We start from the raw sequence: 24,184 nt of genomic DNA on the forward strand, positions 1-24,184 counted from the left end.
TCTGCATGAGCTCTCGTGCTGGGGCTGGTGACCCTCTGGCGGTTCATTTCTTTGTCAGATAATATGTATGCATTTTGCTTCTCCAAAAGGAGGGTGGAATTCAGACTGCTAAAGAATGGTCAGAGCAGTTTATGAGTGTGGCTTGTCAAGCAATTAGGGAAGGATCAGCTATCGGAGAGCTTCACTTACCAATTACAGAGCCAAGGCAGTCAGCTCACTCTTTCCCTCTGGTTTAGTTTGCTCACACTCCTGGCTATGCCAGAAGAGAAGTTGCTGTTCTGGGCTAATGTACCCTAGTGAAGAAAACGGATACTGTGGAAAATGAGAATCTATGGAGCAATTCTGCCTTTTTGAAATCTTCATGTGCTGTTCTGCATCAGGAAGGGAGGCAGGACTGCGCAGGGTAACAGTGTTCTCTGTGGTGCTGGTCTCCTCTTCCAGTCCTTCCTTACTAGGTTATCGCCTGCTGCTTCTCTGTAACAGTCCATGCAATTAGGTATGTGTTTACTGGGTGAATGAGAGAGGGGAGGTGAGGAAAACAAAATGTAAAAAGCATGTTCTGTAGCATGTTGGGTTGTAAAATACAATCAACAAGCGTGAGTCTGTTCCACTGCCCTGTCCTGTGACAAGCTGCTCTCCTACAAACTGGGAGAGCTGGGAGAGCCTGAGGTAAGTCAGAGCAGAGATCAGCTCTCGCAGGAGGATGAAAGCCTCCATCACTGCTCTACCTGCCCCCAGCAGCAAGAGGCTGGGAGACCAGGAACAGACTAAAGACAGTCCTGAGATGGTCCCCAAGTGCAAAGAATTGCCTCTTGCAGGGGGTGAGGCGATCAGCGGAGTTGTCTGTATTGTCACTGACACTGGGAGACTTGGCTGAGCCCAGGCACCGGGTCTCTCGCCAAGCTCGTGGGACTCTATCATGTTCCCAAAGGACTCTGGCTGTGCAGCCCCTCATCTGCTTCGGGGTCAGAGTACCCCATGGCTTGGCTGTGCCAGACAGTCGGGTATCTCTGGCTTTGCTGCCCGGGCACTTCTTAGCGTTATTCAAGTCAGGATAAGTGTTCCCACGGTGAATGCACTGCGTCCTGTGTGTTTGCTGCAGGTGCAACCCCCTCGTCAACCTGAACTATGCTGTGCTGCTGTATAACCAGGGTGACAAGAAGGGAGCCCTCTGCCAGTACCAGGAGATGGAGAAGAAGATTAATGCAGTGAAGGAGAGCAGTACTCTTGACTTTGACCCTGAGGTATGTGCCTAACAGCTGTCAGTGGAAACTAAGTAGCCATGCTAAGACTGGCAACAAACAAGGAGGAAATTTGACTTTGGAGTCCAATTATTAGAAAGATTCTGCTTATGAGATTTTCTGAGTAGAGCAGCCACCTGCTGAGAGCTGCTTGCTTCATTTCTGCTCTTTGAAGCCCAGTTCTTCAATCAATACACAGCAAGACAAGATTCCCTCTTAATTAAGGGAATGAATTAGCAGAGATGTTTCCCTCGAGCACCAAAGCAGTATCCAGCTCTGCACAGCTCTCACTTTTGGAGGGTTTTTTGTGTTGTTGACTTTATTGTTGTCTGAAGTGTTCCTGTTTACATTGGCCTTCTCTTTTTGCTTCTTGAGAAGATGGTGGAGGTTGCCCAGAAGATGGGAGCTGCCCTGCAGATGGGGGAGAGCCTGGTCTGGACTAAGCCTTCTAAAGAGTCTAAATCCAAGCAGAGAGCTGCTCTGTCAGGGAAATCCTCCAGCACTCAGCAGCCTTTGGGCTCTAACCAGGCCCTGGGTCAAGCCATGTCTTCAGCTGCAGGGTATGGGAAAACCATGCAGCTTCCCCCAGGTACCTCTCTTCTGCTTCTCTTTAAAGTAGAACTGTGGGAGGGGAGAAGAGAAATCTCTCTTGAGTTACAGCGTGTGTTTAGGAAGGTATTGACTTGCTTACACAGATGATGTCAATACTTGGTGATAACTTTCCCAGATTGCTGAGTGAAGGAAGATACTTTCTGTGGTGCATTATACTATTCTACTTTTGCAGGGATGTGGAAAGCCAGTAGTTTCCCTTCCTGTCTGAGCCACGATGGGCAAGACTCCATTAGCATGGGATTGAGATCTTGCTCTGGAAGCTCCTTTGGAAGAGCCCAGGAGCTGATGTGCACAGATGGGGGAAATGATGGACAATTTTCTGAAGCGCTTTATCATTTCTGTTACAAAGCTACCTGCAACTGGATTGCTTTGAAGCTGTCCATCCCCGTCCCTCCTTGCAAATGTGGCTGGATTACCTTTTAGTGTGGGCCACTGGACTGAGGGTTGCTCAGGAGATGGCATCAGCCTCAGAGGGCTTACACCGATACCTGTACGTGCTGCTTCTTGCTGGGGCTGGGTAGGAGCATCTCCTGAGCCGCCGTTTATAGCCTGACCTCCTCTCACCCCTTGGCTTTTGAGGAGGAATGCTCTAGAGGTATTGCTCATCGTGGTGATTTTCTGTCACTCTTGGTCTTGGTGCCTGTGGACTGAACCAGGAGAGAGGTTGGGCAATCCAGGCCTCTTTCTTTGGCACCCCCAAGGACCTGTTCCATTTCTCATGCATGGAATAAACTTTCCATGCAGGAAAGACTTGGCCAGAAAAGCTGAAAAATAAAACAGGAGTTTAGGGTTTACCTGAAGGACTTTATTATCCGTATCAAAGAAGGGAGCTGGTTCATAACAGCAGTTGTTAAATCTAAGTGTGGAAACAGCTTCAGCATGGAAATGTCCTGTTTTGATTTTATTCTAGTAGCTACTTTAACTGCCTGGAAACTCTCCCTGAGTTTGCTAAAACTCTGAACTGAAAACGATACTGTGGTTTTGGCTCCAGCTTGAGTATAAACCAGCTTCAGTGGAACTGTTTTCCCTTCCAAAGCATGAGTTAATTCCTGGGTTTGTACTGACTTCTCACAGCAGCCCAGCTGAATGAGATACTGTACCTTAGCTTCCCTTCAGCAGAACTCTGGGTACTGTAAGGTTTCTGGCTGGATAACTCACAAAAGAGTTGAGGGCTATTGATAAGCTAATGCTAGACAGAAGAAATCTGAGAGTAATTAACAGCTGTGATTATTCTGCATCTCCACACTGCCTGGAAGGGCAAAAAGAATAGACAAAACACACATACTTGTACAGTAACTGTAGCTGTGTTCTCTCCCCAGGTGCTGGAGCATCAGCTCCACTTGCAAAGCCTCCCTCACTGCCTTTGGAACCAGAACCAGGTTCAGAAATGAGCCCCGAGGAGCCCTCAGCACCTACAGGGGCCGAGGAACAGAGGAAAGAAAAGCGGAAGAGCCGGCAGGCAGCAGACTAGGATGGACTCTGGTCAGGACAGGCGGGTGCAGGAGCATCTCCAGAGCTGCCTGCTGACCTGTGGGGAAAAGGACCTGCCGTTTCCCCCGACCCACGGTGGCTTCACCCCACTGTCAGTTAGTCTAAATGCAGCTGTTTTCTGTTAATGATTTTAGCACGCAGTCTCTACCTTGTCCCAAGGAGGCGTTGCAGCAATCAGGAGAGGTTTCTGCGTAGCTACTGTTAGTGTGGTCACACCAGCGACGGGAGGATGGAGATCCATCTCCTCACAGGGCTGGCAGTCCTCCGTGCTTGGGCGTGAGTCCTCCAGAAGGATGCTGAGGCATCCAGTATGTTTAGAAAAGCCAGCAGGAGTGACTTAGCATCCCAGACCCCAAAGAGGATCAAACCCTTCCAGTGGCTGAACCTGTAAGCAGCTGAGGAAGCCCTACACAGGCTGTGAGAGCAGTGTAAGGTGCTCAGAGAGGGGGTGAAGGTAGCACAGCTCACCAGGGCAAGTGCAGAGCAGTAAGCCAGGCTCAGGACTTAGCACAGCCTGGCTTACTGTGAAACGGGGGCTTGTCGCACCCTGTTTCACAAGGGCAAGACTTTGTAAATGCTTTCTCGAGGCTGAAAAAAGGAAGCTGAAACAGCTGGGAGTGGGTATTCCTGAGCAGGGCGATGTGATGGTCACGGGGTGTGAGAGGCACTTTAAGGTCCTTAGTGCTGGCAGTGGTGGAACACAGGAGAGCTGCGTAGCAGAGGTGAGCTGGTTTGTCTGGGGGCCATCGCGCCGTTAACACGCAGCCTGGTGGAGGATGGATGGCCAAAGCAGACCTGCTGGGCTAACAGCACTTTCTCTTTAGGGCTATTCACCTTCTGATCCCAGGATCACTCTTTGTCTTTCACAAAATCACAGAATCATCTCGGTTGGAAAAGCCCTTGAAGCTCCTCCAGTCCAACCATGAATCTCACCCTGACCGTTCCCAACTCCACCAGATCCCTCAGCGCTGGGTCAACCCGACTCTTCAACCCCTCCAGGGATGGAGACTCCACCACTGCCCTGGGCAGCCCATTCCAACGCCCAACAACCCCTTCTGCAAAGAAATCCTTCCTAAGAGCCAGTCTGACCCTGCCCTGGCGCAGCCTGAGGCCATTCCCTCTTGTCCTGGTGCTGGTTCCTTGGCTCAAGAGACTCATCCCCCCTCTCTGCACCCTCCTTTCAGGGCGTTGCAGAGGGCCATGAGGTCTCCCCTCAGCCTCCTCTTCTCCAGACTAAACCCCCCCAGTTCCCTCAGCCGCTCCCCATCAGACCTGTGCTCCAGACCCTGCACCAGCTCCGTTGCCCTTCTCTGGACACGCTCGAGTCATTCAATGGCCTTTTTGGAGTGAGGGGCCCAAAACTGAACCCACTCATCGAACACAGTAATTTTCTTGAATCCAACCTGGTTTTAAGCATAAGCTTCCATGTGGTAGCTAAGAAAGTTGCAGAGCTGGCCCACAGGAGGGCAAATGCTCAGAGGCTGACTGTTCTGGAAGCAGGCTAGCTGCAGCAGCAAAGTGGTCTGCCAAATTCCTAATTGTTTGCTGAGAAACGGGGTAAATGAGCTCTGCTCATGTGACTGGAGTTCTTCCTTGAGAATCTGCATTGCCCAGCATGGGGGAAAAGATCGGTTTGCAGGAAAACAAAGAGCAGGCCTTTTCGGAAAAGACAATATGGTCAGCCTCAGTGCTAAATTTAAATTGTTATAGTATGACCGCAGCCATGCTCTGAATACTTCAGTTACACCCTCCTTACAGCTGCATTTTTGGAGAAATTATTTATGGTAGCTGCAAGGTGGCAAAGCAGCCCATTGGTGAGCAGAGCAAGGAATTTTAATGCCCACGTGATCCTGGAGATGCTTTGTAAATGTTTCTGTTCTTGAACAGCAAAATCCTAGTCTTCCTTTTCTCTGCTACTATGAGTTTGTTTCCTCTGGGATTTATCCAGAGCTCAAAACAGCAGCTTTTGGGAACTAAAGGTGCGACATCATACTTTACAGAAGAACCAGTAACGGGGTTAAGAATCATTTTTCTCCTGCTCCCCTCTGTGTACTGAGAAGCCCACCAAGCCAACACAGTCGTGCAACTTTCGATCGGAGTTTTCCAGACAGAATGTGTAGCGCTTCCTCACTAAAACTGAAGCTTCAGGGTTCAGTGTATTTGCTGGTTAAGCCACCCAGCTTTTTAAAATGTATTTCCTGCTTTTAGTTCTGCAGTGCTGCGTGGTATCACTCCATAGTTAACAAGTCCAAGGGAGGAAGGTTAATAATGGAAACTTCTCTCTCTCAAGAACCTAAAAGCAGCGTGACCAAGGCTCTGGATACATGAACATCCTTCAGTTGTGCTTCGTGGTTAGCTGCTGTTATCCAAACTGACATTAATGCATCTTTAGAGCACACCCAGGAACTAAAGTGCTGTCCTACTCCTGGGGGGGACACTGAATGAGTAGGAACCCTTCCCTTTCTCCTCTGTTTTGATTGCCAGAACTGTTTGCTTATCTCAAATGTGACTTTTTTTTTTTTTTTTTTTTCCAGCTGTCCTCTAGTGCTGGGTTTTGTATCGGTACAGCTTCAGGGTAGCACTCCTGTAAGGATTCCCTCATGCTAGGAGTTGAAGAAAACAGAGGCTCTTTTGTGGAGCACTGGCACATTTAAACAAACCAGACAAGAAGCAGTGTAAATCAGGTACAGTGCAGTGATTTTTATTCACATTAAACTTTTTACACTGAACGTTACTGCAGCGTAACAGAGTACCTGTGAAGAAAAGGTTAAGATCACAGATCAAGGGCAGGCAGGGTATGGGAACTTTACCTCACCCCCAAAACTGGAGTTTGACAGTTTTTTCCGACAGCAGTTGATTGCTGTTATCTTTTAGTCTCATCAGGAAGGCTTTCAAGCACCAATACAAGGAACAGTGCCCAGAACAGTGTGGTTACAGGTAGGTGAGCACCAGCATCGCTCCTGCAGGAAGGTTTTCCCTCTATCTGCTAATGACCCTTTGTTTTAATTTTGCTAGCTGCCTTCCCCTGCCTTCTGCTTGTTGTAAAAAAAAGACTGTAGCGTTATCAGACTCGTTTGCTGTACTCAATAGACGGGGAGCAGCCCTTGTCCCACCGCTAGAGCCCACCTCAGACACAAAGATCTCTCTCCTCTCACCCAGTCCCACTGGTGCGACCTTCTTGGCTGTTAGGATGCTTTCATAGGGAAAATGTTACACAGAATAATGTTATTTGTATTAATAAATGTTAATACATAGGGTATACGACATTTGGAGGTACTGTAAAGGTATTTAAAATAAATACATATTTTGTGAAAAGCTTATGCAGATGATTAACCAATTCTCCTTCTGTGAAAAGGAGCGGTAGCACCTTGTTACTTTCTGGATTTGAACAGAGCAGAAGGGTGCTTCATGGCTAAGGAAGCATTTTAAAATCTGTAATTACAGTTGGATAATAAATAGAACTGCAATTCCCGGTCCTGTCCCCTCTCCTCCCCCTGGGTATTGTGATGATGGCACATCCAGTAAATTCACAGTATCTTTATGGAGAGCTTTTTTTATGCTATCTAATGATGAGAATGAGGCTGGACTGTTCTTTCAGCTGGAATTAAGCAAGGGATTTTTTTCAGGACTGTACTAAGTCATTTAGGGATTTTGGAAATCACACCTTATGTTCCAAAACCTGTTTCTGGCATCAGCCATAATTCTAATCCTCTCCTTCCCCCTCCATAATTGAAATTTTAAGATGGAAAAGAATAATGAGTTTAATTTCTAGGGAAGTAGAAACCATCTGCTTTAGGATGTTTTTTTCCCCCCTTTTTAGAAAAAGGTGTATCATTAAGCAGGTTAAATGATACAGCTTACAAGTTAGACTGCAGTTTGACTTCCTCACAGGAAAGAAACTAGAAGACACTCAAACAGCAATGCCTGGGCAGCAGGACCTTGTTTCAGCCAAGCGTAACGATCTATCCGTCCAGCAGCGTGTATTCAACCCAGACAAACTGGGTCCTGAGGTCCCTGAGACAACTGGATGCTGATTTCTGATACAGGCAGCGTTAGAGTGTTCTTGCCCCGCTCCTGTGTACAACCTTGTGTGCCCAGCCGTGGTCACTGACCGGCAGCGTTGAGCAAGGGGGACCTCGGGTCCTACTCAACATCCTGTTCTTGCCTAAGATGTAGACTTCCCCCTTGGGAAGGGGGTTTCAGCTGGCAAAGCCTCTTCTACAGAGACAGACAAGCCTCAGTGCTGAATGAAGAAAACCAAACTTTACTAAAATAATAAGCTCCACACAGAAATGCACTACAAAAAAAAGAGCACCTATTACAACAAGTAGTTCATCTGCCAAGATTGTTTTATATAATAGAAAACACAGTTCTGCTACAAGGAAAGCTTTAGCACTCTCTCAAACCAAGCTGCACAAAGAAATCAGTGGTTTTTAATGAAAGACACAGGTGAGACTTGAACCCAGTTTTACCCAGGCTGCACTAAGGAGCAGCTTTCCTGAGAAATTCACAGGGGAGGTTTTCAGTTTTTTTTTTTTTTTGTTTCCCCACTTGCATTTTAATGAGATCATTACCCCTTAGCTGCCAGCATTTGTATTTTTCAGCTGCTATGAGATCTTCTCAGCCAAGGCTGGTACCAGGCTCAGCTTTCAGAGTGACAGGGACCTGTTTGGAACAGGGGCCTTTCCAAGCGTCCGGCGCAGAAGGTAATGGCCACGCATGCTATTTCCAACCTGCATTGGTTTCCTTTGCTGAGAGAACATCCTCCCACAAGAGTCTGGATCAGTAACTCCCTGAGAATTCAGCCTAGTTGGCGCTTAGGATCCACCTGAGATATTATACAAGAAACTGCTCCATCTGTTACAGAAGAGAACTTTGTCTGACACCTCTGAACAGACAAGAGAACAATCATTTCTGGCTCCAAGATCAAGTTTTAGTGAAGGGTTTAATCAGACCCAGTATTGCTGAAGCAGGCCAAGGGATATGCTACGCAAAAAAAGTCTTGCAAATAGGTTTCCTTTGCCCCTTATCACTCAAACTTTAAAAACAGAGAGCAAAGACAACATTTAATATTCTCATTTCTCTCTCTTCATTCTTCTTGAATGAAGAATGTGAGACAGTCTTTGTTGTGGCGTCTGTTCTAGCTGGTTTTAACCAATGAGTGTCTACACATATAATTTTTTTTTTAAACACGAGACCACCACTTTGGTATGATCACAGGTTTAAAACTTAACTCTATGCTTTTACCAAAACATTAATTGCACTAGAGAAGAGCAAAATTAATATGGCTTGAAACAAACTTTCACATTCAAATACTGATTTAATGCAGGACATAAGAACAATCCAACTAAAGCCATAAAAATATAAATTCATTACTCTCCTCCATTTTTCTACTGTTCTTCCAAATGTTCTCAAAGACTTGATGAGTTTCCTTACACCAGAAATAGGAAGGCAGCACACTGTGTGACAGTACTTGACAGCGCTGCTTCAGAACAGATTGCTCCAAGCACGTGTATCAGCAGCCAGTGCCAGATACCAACGCAGAGACAGTTTAGCTGCTCCCTCCTTGACGACAGCATCGGTTTTTACCCTAAGCTGCAAGCTCCAAAAAAGTGCCCAAATAGCACAGAGGTTTAAACAACTTCTAGGGTAACTGGAAAGAGTTATGTTGCCTTGTACAATTCTTGTAAAAACTATCCAAGTATTCATTTTAACTTTTTTCACAGGATGTGGTTGGAAAGGTCACCCTGTGGCACACAGTTCCTGATAATTCAGTACATCATTACAGAACAACAAGTAAAAAAAAAAAGCCAACCACAAGTAGCATCAGTGGATTTCACAGTTTAAAAATCTGGTTTTTATTGCTAACCGTCGTTGGGAAGCGTACTGCAGAGGGGGCTACAAAAAGCAACCCCTACCTTAGGCTAACTAGTCTTAAACGAACTTGGGCAGAAGAGAACTGATGGCAAATACATAAAATACAAACACACTGCTGACGGTTCTCCATTAGGCTTTGGAAACGGACCTAGTGCTCTGCTGCTGTACAAGCTTTGCATTCCAGTAGCTGAGAAGTGGAGCTGGGCTCTAAAGCAACGTCTAACATGGGTCAAAGCAGCTGATAAGGTCTTTGCTAGAGGCAATGCTTAAAGGTTAGGGAAGAAAATTTCAGCACCGGTTCTGAAAAAGAAACCCATGGAAAAAAAAAGCAAACTTAACTGGATCTCCTATCACAACAGCAGATAACCAAGAAACACAGGAGTAGAGAAAATCCTTAGCAAGGCTGAGAAACTCCCCTGGAGAGGAAAAAAAGAAAAGTGAAGAGCCTTTAAACTGGAAAGAGTTGGATTTGGGATTGGCTCTTCCACGGCCAGGTAGGCATCGCACATCATGGGCACAGCAGTGGAAGAACACAACCTTTCAATGTCTGCCTGCGCTTCACCATCTCAGATAACCCACCGCCTGACCTTCAGGAGCAACGTACACAAAAGAGATGAGGCACTGCTCATTTTTGATCAAGGGTAAGACAAAAAAACCAAAACCAACGTGGCCACACTGGCTGCACAGAAGTGGAAGTATCAGCGTGCACAGGTTTTATCATCTCGGGAGCCGCTAGCTTACTGTCACAGTGATGAGCTCATCTATTGCCTCTTCAGCAAACTATGTGTGAATAAACATTTCCAGTGGAAATGTTCAGGAGCACGAGGCTAGCTGAGGTGTGAGTCATCCATCACTGGATTTCAAGGTATGAGTAACACACGAGAAGAAACGGAGTTTGTAGAGACAGGATGAGGGGAAAGCAGAGGCCGTTTCAAGCCTGGTTTTGAAGCTTTGGTATTTTTGCAACTTTTCTGTTTCTTCATGGTGAAGAGAGATCCGGATTTTTATAATCCATGAGATAAATTCATTTAAAAAAAATCTCTCACCTACCAAGGACTTTTGTATTTTACAAAAAAACCAAACAACAAAACCCACAATCAATAGAAATTTCAGTAGTTTTTTTTCCCCCTATACAGGCCAAAAGAGCCCCACTAGTTATTTCCATTTCCGTTGTTCAGCAAGGTCTGTTAAAGACAAAGCAGCTTTTCTTTGTTGTCACTGTTGTAGCTGTGCAGAGATGTGAGACAGCCTACATGTGCAGGAGAAGGACTGCAAGAGCCTCGGCAACCCTTTCTGTAAGTAAGTTGGGCAGGCAGAGGGAAGTTAAGCGCATCATGTTCACAGCATGTGAAACACGAAGTGAAGACAGGCTGCCAGGTCCCACCATTCAATTTTTTATTACCATATAGATTGTTTCAAAACTTACTCAGGGATACCAACAGTATATCTAATCATGATTAACAGGTCACGCTTGTTAAGAATTAGCCTTGGTAAGTGAAAGTGGTGACCAGGCGAGCTCTATATGCCTGCTCAAAGCAGATCTATAGATAGAGCAGCAGTTCAGCCATCATCAGCTACTGTCATTTGAGAAGCGAGTCACGGTGCCAGGCACACACAGCGCACCGACAACAGGCCAAAGAAGAAACATTACCTGGTGAGAAAGAACAGGAAGGAGGAGTTAATAATAATAATTAAGAGTTTAGCTTCTAGGCCCAGATGAATTCTAAGCAATAAATCCCTTTTCCATACTTGTTTACAGCATTTATTTATTCAAAGTAGTATTTAAAAAAAAAAAAAAAAAAGGTAATTTAGGTCTGTAACACTCCTGTTAAACGCAAGCGTAACTTAACCCTTGGACAAGCTCTGTTAGTGCAGTTATGTGATTTTACACAGCCATAAGGCAATGCCAGTCCAATCAGCCTCGCATCCCTGCAAATGTTTTTGGAAGAGAGAAGTGAAATACTGCAGCAGGACGGTTGCCGCTGACAGCTTGTGTGTATTTAGTTTTGTTTTGTTTCCAACTCGAGCATCCACACAGCTTGGCCCAATGTCAGGAAAGCGGGACCAGGCGTAAGCAAAGGATCAGTTCTCCAGCTGGCAGGACGCGTGGCCTTTGGTGGTCCGAGGGGTGGTGTGCCAGAAGGCTACGATCAGAAGTTGCAAAATAACCTTGCTAATGGCCTCAGACTTTTTAAACAGCTGAAAGGAGAATTTTTTAATTTATTTTTTCTGTAGGAAGACTAAACCGGAATTCTAAGCCTTATGCTATCATTTATCAACAATAATAAAAAAAATCTGAATAGAAATACTCCCAGTCTTAAGAAGATCCTGCACTGAGATAAAATGCTGAGACTCAACAGAAGATGGGGATGGGATAAGCTGCAGGAAGACCCAGCACTGACTGCATTTCTCCTCCAGTACAACACAGAAGACTTTGCTCAGAGAGAAAGCAAAAGTTAAATAAACAATGACAGACAGCATTGTGTGTGAAGTCAGTACAAGTTACAACAGCTGTCAATTTTTATCTTTCCAGTGCACTCACGATGGCATTTTCCAGCAGGAGAACATCACTGACAGCCATATGACAGCGTTACTGAAACGGATCACTCCAGCTTAAGTGACACAGACTCTCCTCCCCTCCATTCAGACACAAAGACTGACCTAAAGCAACCTCCTACAAATCCTGGTACAGCGCAGGCTCACATAGACGTGCTGACTGCATTTCATCCAGTTATACTGAAAAAAACGTGTATGATAGCAATGCAAATACACTTGGACTTCTTGGAAGTAGAGACAAAACCATGCTGGAAAGAGACAAAAAAATGCTGGTGCTATACAATCTATAGTGTGCAACTATGAAGAGGAAAAAAAACATAAGCAAAGTATTTAACAAGGACACATGATTCCACTTTTTTAATTTCAAAGGCCGTCCAGAGCACAGAAACTATCAGTGGCCTAGTCAAAGAAAAAAAAAAACAGCATCAAACCCTAAGAAAGCCCTCCTCACTTCAGTCTTACCTGGAAAATGCTGTTGCAGCTTTTGAGCCTCCAGAAGGACCTTCCCTAATGTATTAGCCCTGCTGAATGGAGGGCAGGGAAACTGAGGGAAACTGCACAACCATTCTCAAACAGAAAATTAGTCTCCAGCACTCAACAGCTTTCCTGTAAAATAACAGATACAAGCACCTGCTGTTAGCAAAGAACACCAGCTGTGAGCCCCCCCCGGCTGGAACTTGGGCTATTTAGTGTACAGCGAACACAGGTAATGTTTTGTGGTTTACCTGGCAAGAAAATAAAGCTCTCTCCCCAAATATAAACCCCAATTATCTTCTAGTTGCCCAAAAACTAAGCACAGGCTACCAGGGCTCAGTTGAATACCTCTAGTTACAGAAACAACAGATACCCAAAATAATCTACGCAGCCTTGAGTCAGGTTTTCTCTGTGATTTCAGGAGGAGGTACCACGTGCATCACATTTTGGGACTCTGGCTCCCTGCAATGCTGGGGATACCGAGGCTGAGAGGTAATTTATCAGTAAAAGATTTCATCATCACACCAAGCAAGCGGAAGGTTTGCTCTTGCCACGTAGCAATGTGCTGAGAAGAGATAATGCAAGAGCCTTTTATTTTTAATTGATCAGAGGCAAGCCAGGGCCGAGCACTGCGGTGCTCTCCCTGGGATCCACACGCAGGAAGTTCTCCTGGCTGCTGTACTTTCCAGCACTAACAGACAAGACCCATTCAGAGTTACAAACAGCAAACCTACGCCAAACGGGGATTTTGATACTCGTTTCCCTCCCCGCACGCTTAAGACAAAGCAAAGCCAACTTTCACATTGAATACTAAAACGTCTGCACCTAAAACGTGAAGCGTTCGAGTCACTGCCAAGTGACTGGAATGTATCTGACAGTTTATACCTGGAATTATTCTTTGGCTCTTTTTCAGTTATACCCAGAAAACACACCACACCCTGATTCTGTTCCTATACCACCACTGGCTGAAATCCTAATCCATGGTTCCTCAGACACCATACAGTATTGGAGAAAAAGGAGGGTTTTAGTTTTCTACTGAGGATATACTTCTGAGTACAGCAGTCCTTCAGCTGAAATAGCATCCCCAAGTCCCACGGTCCGGACAGGATCTTTACAGACCAGAACAGGAGTGAAGTGGAATGAGATGCCTTCTCTGTGCCAATGCACCACTGGCTCATCTGGATTTAAAGAGATTTTGGAAGGTGCCTCTATCTGGGAGGTCACAAACTCCAAAGGAGCTTTAAGAAAGACTTTGCTGGTATCGATGGTTTCGGTCGCGCAGGCCTGAGTCCCCGCTGCTCGGGCACCGGCAGCCACAGCCGCAACCTGGTTGCCCCAGTACCCGTCCACCGTGACAAGGATGTGATAGGCCAGGGTGTGGAAGTGGACGCGTGTCAGGTCAGAGGCCCGCTCCGCCGTCTTCCCGTGCTCCTTCAGGATCCAGAAGAGGATGTCGCTGACTACACCCACGTCGGGAACTCCGCTCCAGGAAGCGAGGGCGGCGTGGGGACCAGAGGCAGACTGCGTGAGGAACAGCAGCTCCTGCTCGTTCAGCCCAATGGAGTTCACCAGGGGAAAGACCTGCTAACAGGAACACAGAAACAACAGTTTTTCCTTCAGAGAGAGAATCAGACCTCGGTCTTCCTCATTCAGGGTACTGTTTTTACAACACGGCGTTACTGGCTCTGTGGCCAGCGCGCTCAGCAGAAGGGAGCAGCCAGTTTCCTGGAGAGATGCAGCCCCAGGTCACTGCACGAGCTTCCCCATTCTACAAGTCTGCAAGAATTACTTAGCCAAGAAAACATTTCACTCCAAAGGTGCATGCTTATTTTGTGCAATTAGTTTTCTAGACACACACTTTGACAATAAAGGGTAAGAAAACATCAAATCCACATGAAACGCTCATAACACTGAGATTAGAGCTGTGTCAAGCTAAACAAGGAACCATCACGATCTGCAGGAAGGAAATTCTGCAAAGAAATCAAGGGGTTTTTTTAAATTATAAACTGAGCTCGAATTCAAATCCTTTTTTTTTTTTTTTCTCTAGAAATCCGCAAGCCTGCTAAATCCAAACCAGCCAAAGTTCCTTGTATCTGTGGAGTTGTAAGTATTCTCCTAGGTCACCCGCCCGTGACTGCAAAGAATCTGTGTATCAGAGCATAGAGCCAACTGTGTTGCACAGTATTTTTACTGAATACAGTTGCTGTATAAACTCAGATCTGCAAAAAATCCCTACTCCTTGCTGAAGACTGTCTGAGGGCACTGCAAGATACCCCCTAAATGAAACTTCCCAGAGAGACCTTTCTAAAAGGAATGCTCTCTCTGAGCTAAAGAAAACAAATCTGTCCTCTGCTAAGCCACAAGTCATTACAGTTCTCCTTCGCTGCACAGAGGAGACTCTGCTAAACTCAGCAGTGAAAACAGAAGCGTTCGGATGCAATAGCAGACATTAAACCCATGTTCTCAATTCATCTTCAAATGGATAGCCCTAATTTTAAGTCTTCACTTCCATATTCATCTACCAATCTGTGCATTGTGATACTGAAGAAAAGGAAAGAGTGTGTCCTTCCATTTTCATTACCTGATGTATAATGTTGCTCATAAAATCTTGGTCAGTCATACTGGCCAACTCCAGATGTATGGGAATGTCGGTGGGGATATCAGAGATGGAGGCCACAGCCTACAGGGGTACAGAAGAATAAAACAATCCTAAAACACATATTCATAAAGAACAAAGGGGTTTTGACTCAGAGATATACATTCTTTAATCTTCTTGTGTATGGATTTAAACACAATTCCAAATGAGATGTCTGACAAGTGCCAGAATGTACTGCTAAGGGGAAGAAATACAAACAACTTCAGTTTTCAGAATCCCAGAGCAGGAAACCTGTATCTAACCCTAATGTGCACCCAACGCAGCACTTTTCTAATGGACTAATTCAGAAACCTCACAAATCTGAAGCAGCTGTAGAACAGCTGATCCTAGAACAGAATAAAAAAAAAAAAAAAGAAAAAGGCTAGCGCATTGCATCAGAAAGGGCACTCAGCTGTAAGACAGGCAATGACCTGTAAATAAAAAGAAAACTTGGCGTAGCTCTTTTGGGCTCAGATGAGAAAGCTGCCTCTTGGATTATCTAACATAGGTGCTGCTTAAAGAATGCAAGTCTTGATTATAACCTTGATCATCTTAGTATCTGGGATAGAAAAAGTGTAATTTAGCCACTAGATAAGCTCCTGGAACCATCTCAAGGTACTCCAGCCAGACAACCAGACCATACCTTTTTTTTCCCTAGACAACCCACTGAATCTATGAAACATTAGTGTTACAGGATTAGCCTTTTGCCATTCCCACAGTTCACATTCTTCTTTTAGCATGCAATACTGAAAGGATTTGTAGGAGATCTGAAGACACATCCTACTTACAAGTTTAAACCTGGGAAACCAAGACTTTGCCATGAAGCCTTTGTTGGAATGGAAATTAAGGAGACACTGGTGTTCAAGTATCTTACCTCCATAAGCCGTCTCTGTCGCATCTCCTTGCTCTGGCCTTCCATCATGTGAAGTCCAGAAAGTACCACAAGATCTGGCTGAAATTCATCCAAGCTGGACACAAACACTTCCAGCATATTTAAGGCGCCATTTGATAGGTCATGGGAGAAGATGAAGCGGTTGGCATTGGGTGCTCTCACTTGTCCCCACTCTTCACCTAGGGTGAAACAAATAGAAGCAAGTTAACTCAGACGAGAAGCAAATCAAAGCGCGTATCTGGAGATTGTTTTGGATTCCTGCTGGAATCCAAAGGCACAATTTCACAACGTGACTGTGCCCAATTAACAGCTACTGCCAGCCAGATGAGAAATCTCGCTCTTTTTCTCATTCATCCTCTTCGTTCACTCCCTCTGCCTCGTTTAGATGCTTGTCTGATCAGAAGGAAAATTCAATACTTGGTTGGTTTTGCAAGCTTCGTGATGTTTTAATCAGTTGTATTAGTTTAGCATGCAATTAGGTGAGTGTCACAGCCAGCTCAAGCCAAACATTTGGAGCGTACAGGCTATGCAAAGAGAGGGGAGACCTTCCCCTTCTGGCAGCCACCAGCTGTTAGCTCAACTATTATGAAGATACACCCTAAAAACTCTCATGGCTCTTACTGTTCCTGACTGCGCAGCTCTCAGGAATGATCTGCAGAACAGAGCTCCATCAGTGCTGTATGTGTAAACTGTTTTATTCCTGGATAAGATCACAAATTAAAGGGGCTCCATCTCCAGGACGCCGAGCCATGAGAAAACAGCGTAACGACAGCGAGCCTAGAGAGGATACAAATTACACAAGCCACAGTCCAACTGGCCAGCCCTCTGCCAGCTCTCCCCATCTGCACATGCATCTTTGTTCAGGCAGCAGGCAGCTCCTGTGCCAGTTATGGTAACTGGACAGAAAGATATGGAAGGGAATAAATAAACACAGGTCACAAAGGGCAGCTTGAACAGAAAGCCACAAGAAGTTTTGAGGCTATTATAGGCAGAATCTCCACCTTAGAACCAGCCTGCACACTTCTTCGCTTGGCCCTCCCAGACTGTATACTGGATACACTATGGAGAATATGACCAGCATTTGTGGAAAAGCCACTAAACCAGCATCAACAGCCGTCAGTGCTGCCTCCTCTTAAGAAAAGTCTCACGACAAAGTTCTGTCTAGGACAAAGATCCCCAGAGTTGCATCAGGAGGGCAGTTCTCACCCGAGAACAAAGATGCTGAGAAAAGGAGACATCATATACTAACGTATCATCTAATTGGGATGCTTCCAGGAGCAAGAAGACTAAGATTTACTTAAAGATTAGTGTATTTTCCATTAGCTACTGTGCTACAGTGTTTGTCAGTTATAGTAACCTTGTTTCAGCCAGGAGTCCATCAGAGTGGATGCTTTGGGTGCTGCTCCACATTAGTTTTGCTGCAGAAAAAGTTTAATTAAGGTGGTTCTTGCCTTCCCTCCTTGCCAAATACTCCCTCTTCTGTCACACCAATGTAACTCTCTCTGAAGCTAGATTTGGAGACAGGACGAGTGAAATGATTCAGGTTGAGAACAGCAAGAAAATACATGCAGATTTCTTGTAGCCATCATTAGGGTTACCCTGAATTTCATCTGCATGTGGTTAAATGGTACCTTTTTGTTTTCAGAGAACGTTACTTGACTATTTTAGCATTCAAACAGCTTTAGAATTACACCCATCAGGTCTGCCTAGGCTGTGCATTACAACAAAATGAAAAGTCCACGCGGTTTCTATAGGCTACAGCATACAAGAACACAGAACCAAAGGGATGGCAAGACAGCACAAGTCAGTATTTACAGTAACTGTATCACAAAGGGAAAAAGTTTCAGAAGACTTTTAGAAGTCTGTTCACCTACCACAGCTCCCTGAAGTGCATGGAATTACCAGATTAGCCCAGTGACAGCTGCCAATACTGATAATTTACACAGTCCTTCTGGAATTAACTGATTCAAAAACCAACAGCTTTATAGCCAGGAATATCTTAGTGATGCTCGGGCTTCCCATCTAACATTCAGCCTTTGGCAAGGTACCTGCTTGATACTCCAAGATAAGATGGAATTCATCTCTTTCTTGCATGGATTCAGGTGGCACAACCACATTGTCATCAAGTAGTTCATGGAGTTTAGGACCAACTGGGCCACAAAGGAGGATCTAGAAAACAAGAAAAAACAGTCAAGGTTTCCCTGCCATGTCCTTTGCCACCATTTCAGTGCATTTAAGCATCACCTAGACAATTGATATAAAAAAATATTAATAAAATTTTTAAAAATCACCTATGCTTTTCAACTTGTAAGGCCAACCATATGTTCCGCCATAACCTAAGAAATAACTGCCAGATCCCCAGAATCTACATGGAAATAACGTGAATTTCATTAAAGACAAGCAAATAGCATGAAATTTTTGGAACGCATACCTTCAGGTCTGGATTGGTGGCGAGCTTCTGACCAATGAGAGCAGCATTTCCTCCTACATAAAGCTGTAAAACAAACAGAGGCAGGTATGGGCATTCCCTTGCTTCGATAGCTTTATACATGCTTAGTCTTCAGTACAGATTTTAGCATTTTAGAAAAGGGTCTAGCAGTATAGAAGTTAGTAAAGCTTATCGGGGCTGAAGGCAGAACTATTTTTCAGTTCTCTGTGAGATCTCAACAAGCTGAGTGTTCTCTGACTTTTTAAAATCTAAATATTCACATTCGGGTAACAGCCCTGTAAAAATCAATTCAATCATAACATAAACAGCCCCTACTTCTGTGCAACTTCTCTCTGGCAGTTGGTAACTTGTGGTTTTCTAGCACAGCTGACAAGCAATCATATAAAAACTGCAACAGTACTTGCTCCAGTTTGAAGTCAAGGTTAAACCTGCTACCTGTGCCCACGTGAAGTGAGCGGAAGCGTGAAAGTTTCTTCAGGTAAGAAAGGTCAAACTTTCAAGTAAGAAAACTCTGTTGTGAGCTCTGAAACCAAAAAATATAGATTGTCATGAGGGTCGCAGAGGTGACAGAAAACAGGTTATAGAAGGATACAGCTAGTAATCAGATGATTGCAGAAGGCCAGTGTAGCAAACATGGTGAGAAATAAGTCCACACAGGAGAGTCTTGACCAACAAAGGGCATTTAGAGTTCTTCCTCATTTTCAAAAGCAGCCGTCGAACTGCACAGAAGGCAGCACTAAGCAGTCTAGAAATTAGCTCACTGCCAAGCAAGGTATCAAGCTAGATTCTGAAGACCCATTACAAATGAGAGCAACAAAACTTTGTTTTTGGAAAGGGAGGCGTCAGAAAAAATATTTCTTTTCATTACTCCTAGAGAGAATTTAAATCCTGTGTTAAGTAGCTGAAGCTGACTGTTTACAACTCCTAATGCTTGGATCTATTTCCTCACTACCCTCCTCATTACAAGATGTTAGAGCCTCTTTTACAGCATCAGCCCCATCTGGCTCCCATATAACAGTATCCTTAGAGGCATCTTTGACGTTTCAGTTTTGGGAAAGTAAGCAGGGGACAGACCATTTAAAACCCCACTACTTGCAGCAGGTGCAGAGTTCCATGGAAAGTCACAAACACACTCAAGCTATACCGTAAGTTTCTTTCCTAAACGATTTGCACTCTCACTAGACAGAGAACAAGAGTCACCAACGATGCAGAAAGTAAGAAACATACTTCTCAAAGCTGATCTTCAGGTGGAAGACATACCTGTGCACCAGGGTACTCGGAGGCTGTCTGTGCAATGTGATGGAAAGACTCGGCGTCGCTGAAGAAGCGCTCGGCGGCTGCCCCTTTTTCCATGAAGTGAGCGAACGCCTCTTTCAGGTCCTGTCTGGAGTTCAAGACCGCATGATTTTTGCCGTCCCCAGGTTCGAGACCGAGCGCCTCTAACAACTTCACGCCGGACAGAACCACGTCTACGCAGGCGTTGACGCTGGAAGAGCGAGGGAAAACGCATACTGGGAAAACCACGCGTACCTCGGGGCACTTGCGAGACAATGCAATGAGATCACTTCCCAGCCAGCGATGCTTGCTGTTCAAAGCCCTCATGCTAAGGGGGAAAACAACCAACCAAATGAAAAAAACCACAAAGGCATATGAATTTCCTGAAATTCTCTACTAAAGCGTTCTCCTTTTGACATGCTTTTATCGCGCTCCAGCACTGCAGAGGACACAGGGATTTCTAACATTCTGCTGAATTAAAACAAGAAAGAGGAAGCTGCGTGGTCCAAAGGTGGCTGCCTCTGTTCCAGTACATGTTGTACCTTATTTGCTGCCTTAGGCTTGCTCAAAAAGGAATAGGCACAATAATAGCACTTTTAATTTTTAATTCTTAAAATAAAGAAGCTTTAAAAAAATACATATTTTGGATTTAAAATGTACATGCAATTCAAAACTGTTAAAAACAAAGCTGGAAGTATCGAAGTCTACTAGATACTACTCTTGAGTTTCTACTACTTGAATAATGACCAAAACCACCCACCCAAACACCCCACACATAGGCTGGTTCTGCTTCTAGAGTCAAGAGAGCAATTTGTCAGTTGAAATATTTGAAAACCGCAGTTTCAAAAGGACAATCCTGAATTTCCAGAAATAGCACACCACCTTCTCCCAAACAGTGGAAGCAGGAGAAAAATCCTGCAATAGTGAGGAAGTGGTAGGAACCATTTCAGCAGATCTAGACTTTATGTAAAGTCTAACCTGCAGCTGAAATCTTCCAGTCCCATTTCTTATCAACTACCTCAATTTAACCACAGTGTAATTTAGAGAAGAGAACAGGAAAATTTCTGGGCTGGAACAAGGCCCCCAGGAAGAAAGTAAGTTTACAAACACTTGCCCTTGCTTCTACTCCCTGGTTTCAGAGATACACCAATATATACCAAATATTTACTGAGATGATACCAGCAATTACTAAAGCACCTTCTGGAACTGCTGTCAAGTGCAGTTTCTGTTCCTCTGCCCCATGCTTCCCTGACAGGGATCCAAAAGATCTATAAAACTTGCAGGATCTCTAACTTACTCTGCGTCTACCCACACGACACTCCAAATGCCGATGCCTGCTTACATCTCAGCGTAAAACGCGCAGCCATTTAGTATTCCTCCTTGTCAGTGACCTTTCACATATCATTTGGGCCGCAACACATGAAGGCTGCATCATACAAAATAAAGGACATTAAAATCCCCTGAGGTTTTTCAGTACACGAGGTAACCAGCTCAGAAATCCTCTGTATTGTGCATCATCTCATACACTAAGGAGAGAAAAATCCCCTCGCGCAGCAGAGAGAAGAAAACCAAGGAAACAATAAGCACAAGCAGCATTTAAGGCCCAAACTCACTGTGGCAAAAGGTCAGCAATTTTATATTTTAACGAATCATTAAAGATGCAAGGGGACATAAACCAAGTCACAGTTCTTTCAAGTGAGACACCTCTAATAATCTTCCAACTGTCTTCTCCCTCCCTGGCATTCCTCTGCTAACACACCTCATGCTTTTAATAAACTCCCTTAACAGCAGGGGTATGCTACTAATGAACTGCCTTTACTGTTGAACTTTGAGTTTGGTGTGTGTATATATATTTTATATATATATATATATATATTCAGTTGCTTTAAACCAAAGAAGAAAGCAAGGAACAAACTGAAGACACCAAGACTCTTTTTCAGCAAAGGCATGGCATAAGAGAAGACTAAATGAGGCACTGGAAAACCTATTTTGTCATATATTCACTGGAGAAAGTCTGCATCAGCCGTAAGGCAAGAGCAAGATAGACTCCAACACTGAATCAGCAACCCAGCCATTGAGGTAGATTAACTTCTTCCAACATGTCAAGGCCAAATCTTCTAGTCGAAGTCAAGTTATCCTGTCATGTCCTTATATTTAAAAGAAAGTGAGCCAAGCGCTATATATAATGGCAAGATTAATGACCAGACTTAAAACCGGCTTTTAAGATCAATGTGATATTCCTGAACTTTCCCCTCATCTTCTTTCCAGTTTAAAAAGAGAAAGGGTGTTAGATTTCCCTGCGCACGCACAGGCATCTTCAAAGTCTCTTGCCTTCTCCTCTCTCTTCCCTCCTTCATCTCTCTCCTTTGCATCTCTGCCTTGGCTGGGTTAGTGAAGGCTTCGCTCACTTCTCCACTTTATAAACTTGTCTCTCGTACCTGTTTATTGCTGGACCATGCTCCCCAGTTGCTCCATCCTGGGGATGGGCCAGCAGCTCCAAATCCCTCAGACTCCGTATATAAATTTGTTTTACAGGCAAGCCAGCTGGGGATAAGGTCTCCAGAGACAGGCTTGCCAACCAGGTCTGAACCATGCAGCACACTTAAATCAGCAATACCTGAGTTTTCTGGACCATTAATCCCCTCAGCCGAGGTCCACCTCTGACTAAGCAACACAGCGGGCAGGTGCCCACATGCGCCAGCAGCTCTCTCGAGGAAATGCCCCTCCCTGGGAAACTACAGGCCCAGAAAATTAGCAGAGAGGTTTAAGGCACAGGCAGGAGCTCCAGTGAGTGCCCAGCCACGTTGTCACGAGGTCTCACAGCACGGCACCACCTCGTGCTCCACGACGAGCCTCACCTCCTGCCTGCCTGCAGTGCAGGCAGCTGCCCGTCCCGAGGAGCGGAGGCCGCTCCCCACGTCTCTGCTGGGCAGCACCAACCCCGACCCCCAGCAACTCCCGGCGCAGCTCTGAACCTCGCCGTAGCTCAGGGAGGCGGGAGAGCCTCACCCACAGGCGAGGCCCAGCCACATCCACACGCAGCCGGGTACAGGAGCCGGGGGGATGCACCCCAGGCCCAGGGGAAGGGGCGCCCGCCCCGCCGCTGCCCGCCCAGCCCCGCCGCCAGGGGCGCTCTGTCCCGCCCCGCCGCCCGCGGCCGGCACCTACCCGACGGCGACGCGCGCCCATCCCCGGGCCGGGCGGACGATGGCCGCCTGCCAGGCCGCCACCATGCGGCCCTCGAGGGAGCGGGCGCGGCGCAGGCCCCCCAGCAGCGAGGCGGAGAGGTGCCGCAGCGCCGAGTGGGGCAGCTCGGGGCCCAGGAGGCAGAGGTAGCCCAGCGCCAGGGCCAGCAGGCCCACGCACACCGGCCTCTGCCACATCGCGGCGCGGCCGCTCCGCTCCCCTCCCCGCCGGCCCCTCCTCCTCCCCGCCACGGCTGAGGAGGGACGCGAGCGGCGGGGGCCTCCTTACGCCGCCTCCGTAGCGCCCCGCCCCCGCCGGCCGCCAGCTGTCGTAAAGCCGCTTCGGGAATCGAGGCGGGCCCTGCGCGAACGGCGCGGCCGCTCCCCCAGCGCAATTTACGTACCTCTGGGAGGTACGGCTGCGCCGCCTGCGTAACTCAGCTACGGGAATAAGGCGGCAGGCGGAGGCTGCGAGAGTGCGGCGGCGCCTCGTGAGGGGCGATGGCGGGGGAGCGGCGCCGTCACCGATGTCGCCGTGCCCCGGGGTCTCCGCCGGACGGTGCGGCCCGGCAGAGCCTGGCCCCGGGCCCTCAGGCAGCGGGGAGCCGGTGCTGGGGCTAGCAGCCCGCAGGGAGCCTGCCCTGGTGCTGCTTCAGGCTGGGCCTGCCTCGGGGCTTGGCCCTCACCGTGTTACCAGCACGGAGCTGACGCCCATCTGCGGCCATCGCTCCTGTACGTGGTACTGCATCACCCTCCCCTCCCTTGGGTTCTTCCTCACGGTGCCTCTTTTCCTCTGTCCTTTGTTGCCCAGCACCTTTGTGGGTCTGCACGTTGTGTTTCCGCTGTCTGCCCCAAGCAGCCCAGTGCCTGGCACTGGCGTCCCCCAGCTCCTCTGCCCTCTCTCACACCAATGCCTCTGTTTAAACAGCTCATGTCCAGCAAACCAGTCACTGACCTGAAGCTAATCACTGCCCTAGCGCATATTCTTTCTTCCTCTGTAGCATGGCCTCTCTTCTCGGCCTCTTTCGTGCCTTCTCCAGAGTGAGTTAACTTCACCAGATCCCTGCTCACACTCCTGAGGCAGCCTGTGCTGGGAGCAGTGGGAGAGAGCATCCTTTGTTTCATCCCATCACAGAGGTGGTGTAGCAAGTCAAACCGGAGGTTTCCCTTTATAATGAAAGGGAGTTTTTCTGGGCTTCTTTAGAAATCATAGAAATGTTAGCTCTAAGACTTATGACAAAATTTGCAAGAGTTTGACAACTGTGCGCCACAGTGCGTTGGCTGAGGCAGCTGATAATTTTCTTATTCAGTTCAGTGTTGTGAGTGATTGTCATCTCCTTTGACTCTGACAAAACAAACAGTAAAGGAGATGGGATAGTGGAAGGCTTTTGTTGATTTTTTTTTGGTGTTCGGTCGACTTCTCATCTACAGCAGCCGTTCTCATGAGTTCATGACTGGCCCTCAGGGGTCATTTGGCTGCCCATCAGGTTCCCTTCC

General features: G+C 46.4%; 2 protein-coding genes across 8 annotated transcripts in view; one reads left to right on the forward strand and one right to left on the reverse strand.

The window, feature by feature from the left end:
* BBS4 (Bardet-Biedl syndrome 4) overlaps positions 1–6,664 on the forward strand; it is a 44,856-nt gene extending 38,192 nt beyond the window's left edge. For both annotated transcript variants that reach the window (XM_074836889.1, XM_074836890.1), the window contains exons 14-16: positions 1,103–1,244; positions 1,620–1,830; positions 3,173–6,664. In XM_074836889.1, the coding sequence (XP_074692990.1) occupies positions 1,103–1,244; positions 1,620–1,830; positions 3,173–3,324 (505 nt within the window). In that variant the 3' untranslated portion in view covers positions 3,325–6,664. The remainder of the gene's footprint in view (positions 1–1,102; positions 1,245–1,619; positions 1,831–3,172) is intronic.
* ADPGK (ADP dependent glucokinase) lies at positions 6,025–22,979 on the reverse strand. Of its 6 annotated transcripts, XR_012624791.1 has the most exons (8): positions 22,671–22,979; positions 19,488–19,713; positions 18,210–18,272; positions 17,827–17,947; positions 15,761–15,957; positions 14,833–14,931; positions 12,240–13,835; positions 6,025–10,872 (listed from the first exon to the last, which is right to left on the reverse strand). XR_012624791.1 is itself a non-coding variant. In XM_074836892.1 (7 exons), exons 1-7 carry the CDS (start codon positions 22,883–22,885, stop codon positions 13,284–13,286), a joined length of 1,470 nt encoding a protein of 489 aa, XP_074692993.1. In that variant the 5' UTR covers positions 22,886–22,979; the 3' UTR covers positions 6,025–13,283. The 6 variants fall into 6 exon arrangements, 5 of the variants coding, with proteins under 5 accessions (XP_074692993.1, XP_074692992.1, XP_074692994.1 ...); XM_074836892.1 differs by having other exon boundaries at positions 6,025–13,832; XM_074836891.1 differs by having other exon boundaries at positions 6,025–13,835.
* Positions 22,980–24,184: the final 1,205 nt, after the last annotated feature.

Source organism: Strix aluco, chromosome 12, assembly GCF_031877795.1.
Source record: "Strix aluco isolate bStrAlu1 chromosome 12, bStrAlu1.hap1, whole genome shotgun sequence".
NCBI classification, from domain to species: domain Eukaryota; kingdom Metazoa; phylum Chordata; class Aves; order Strigiformes; family Strigidae; genus Strix; species Strix aluco.

Excerpts from the sequence above, each read along its gene's own strand:
- ADPGK (XM_074836891.1), bottom strand. The coding sequence starts at position 22,885 with ATGTGGCAGAGGCCGGTGTGCGTGGGCCTGCTGGCCCTGGCGCTGGGC. Across the intron at positions 17,948-18,209 it reads CCACCAATCCAGACCTGAAG|ATCCTCCTTTGTGGCCCAGT; the intron begins GTATGCGTTCCA and ends CTTGTTTTCTAG. Across the intron at positions 14,932-15,760 it reads GACAGAGACGGCTTATGGAG|GCTGTGGCCTCCATCTCTGA; the intron begins GTAAGATACTTG and ends GTACCCCTGTAG.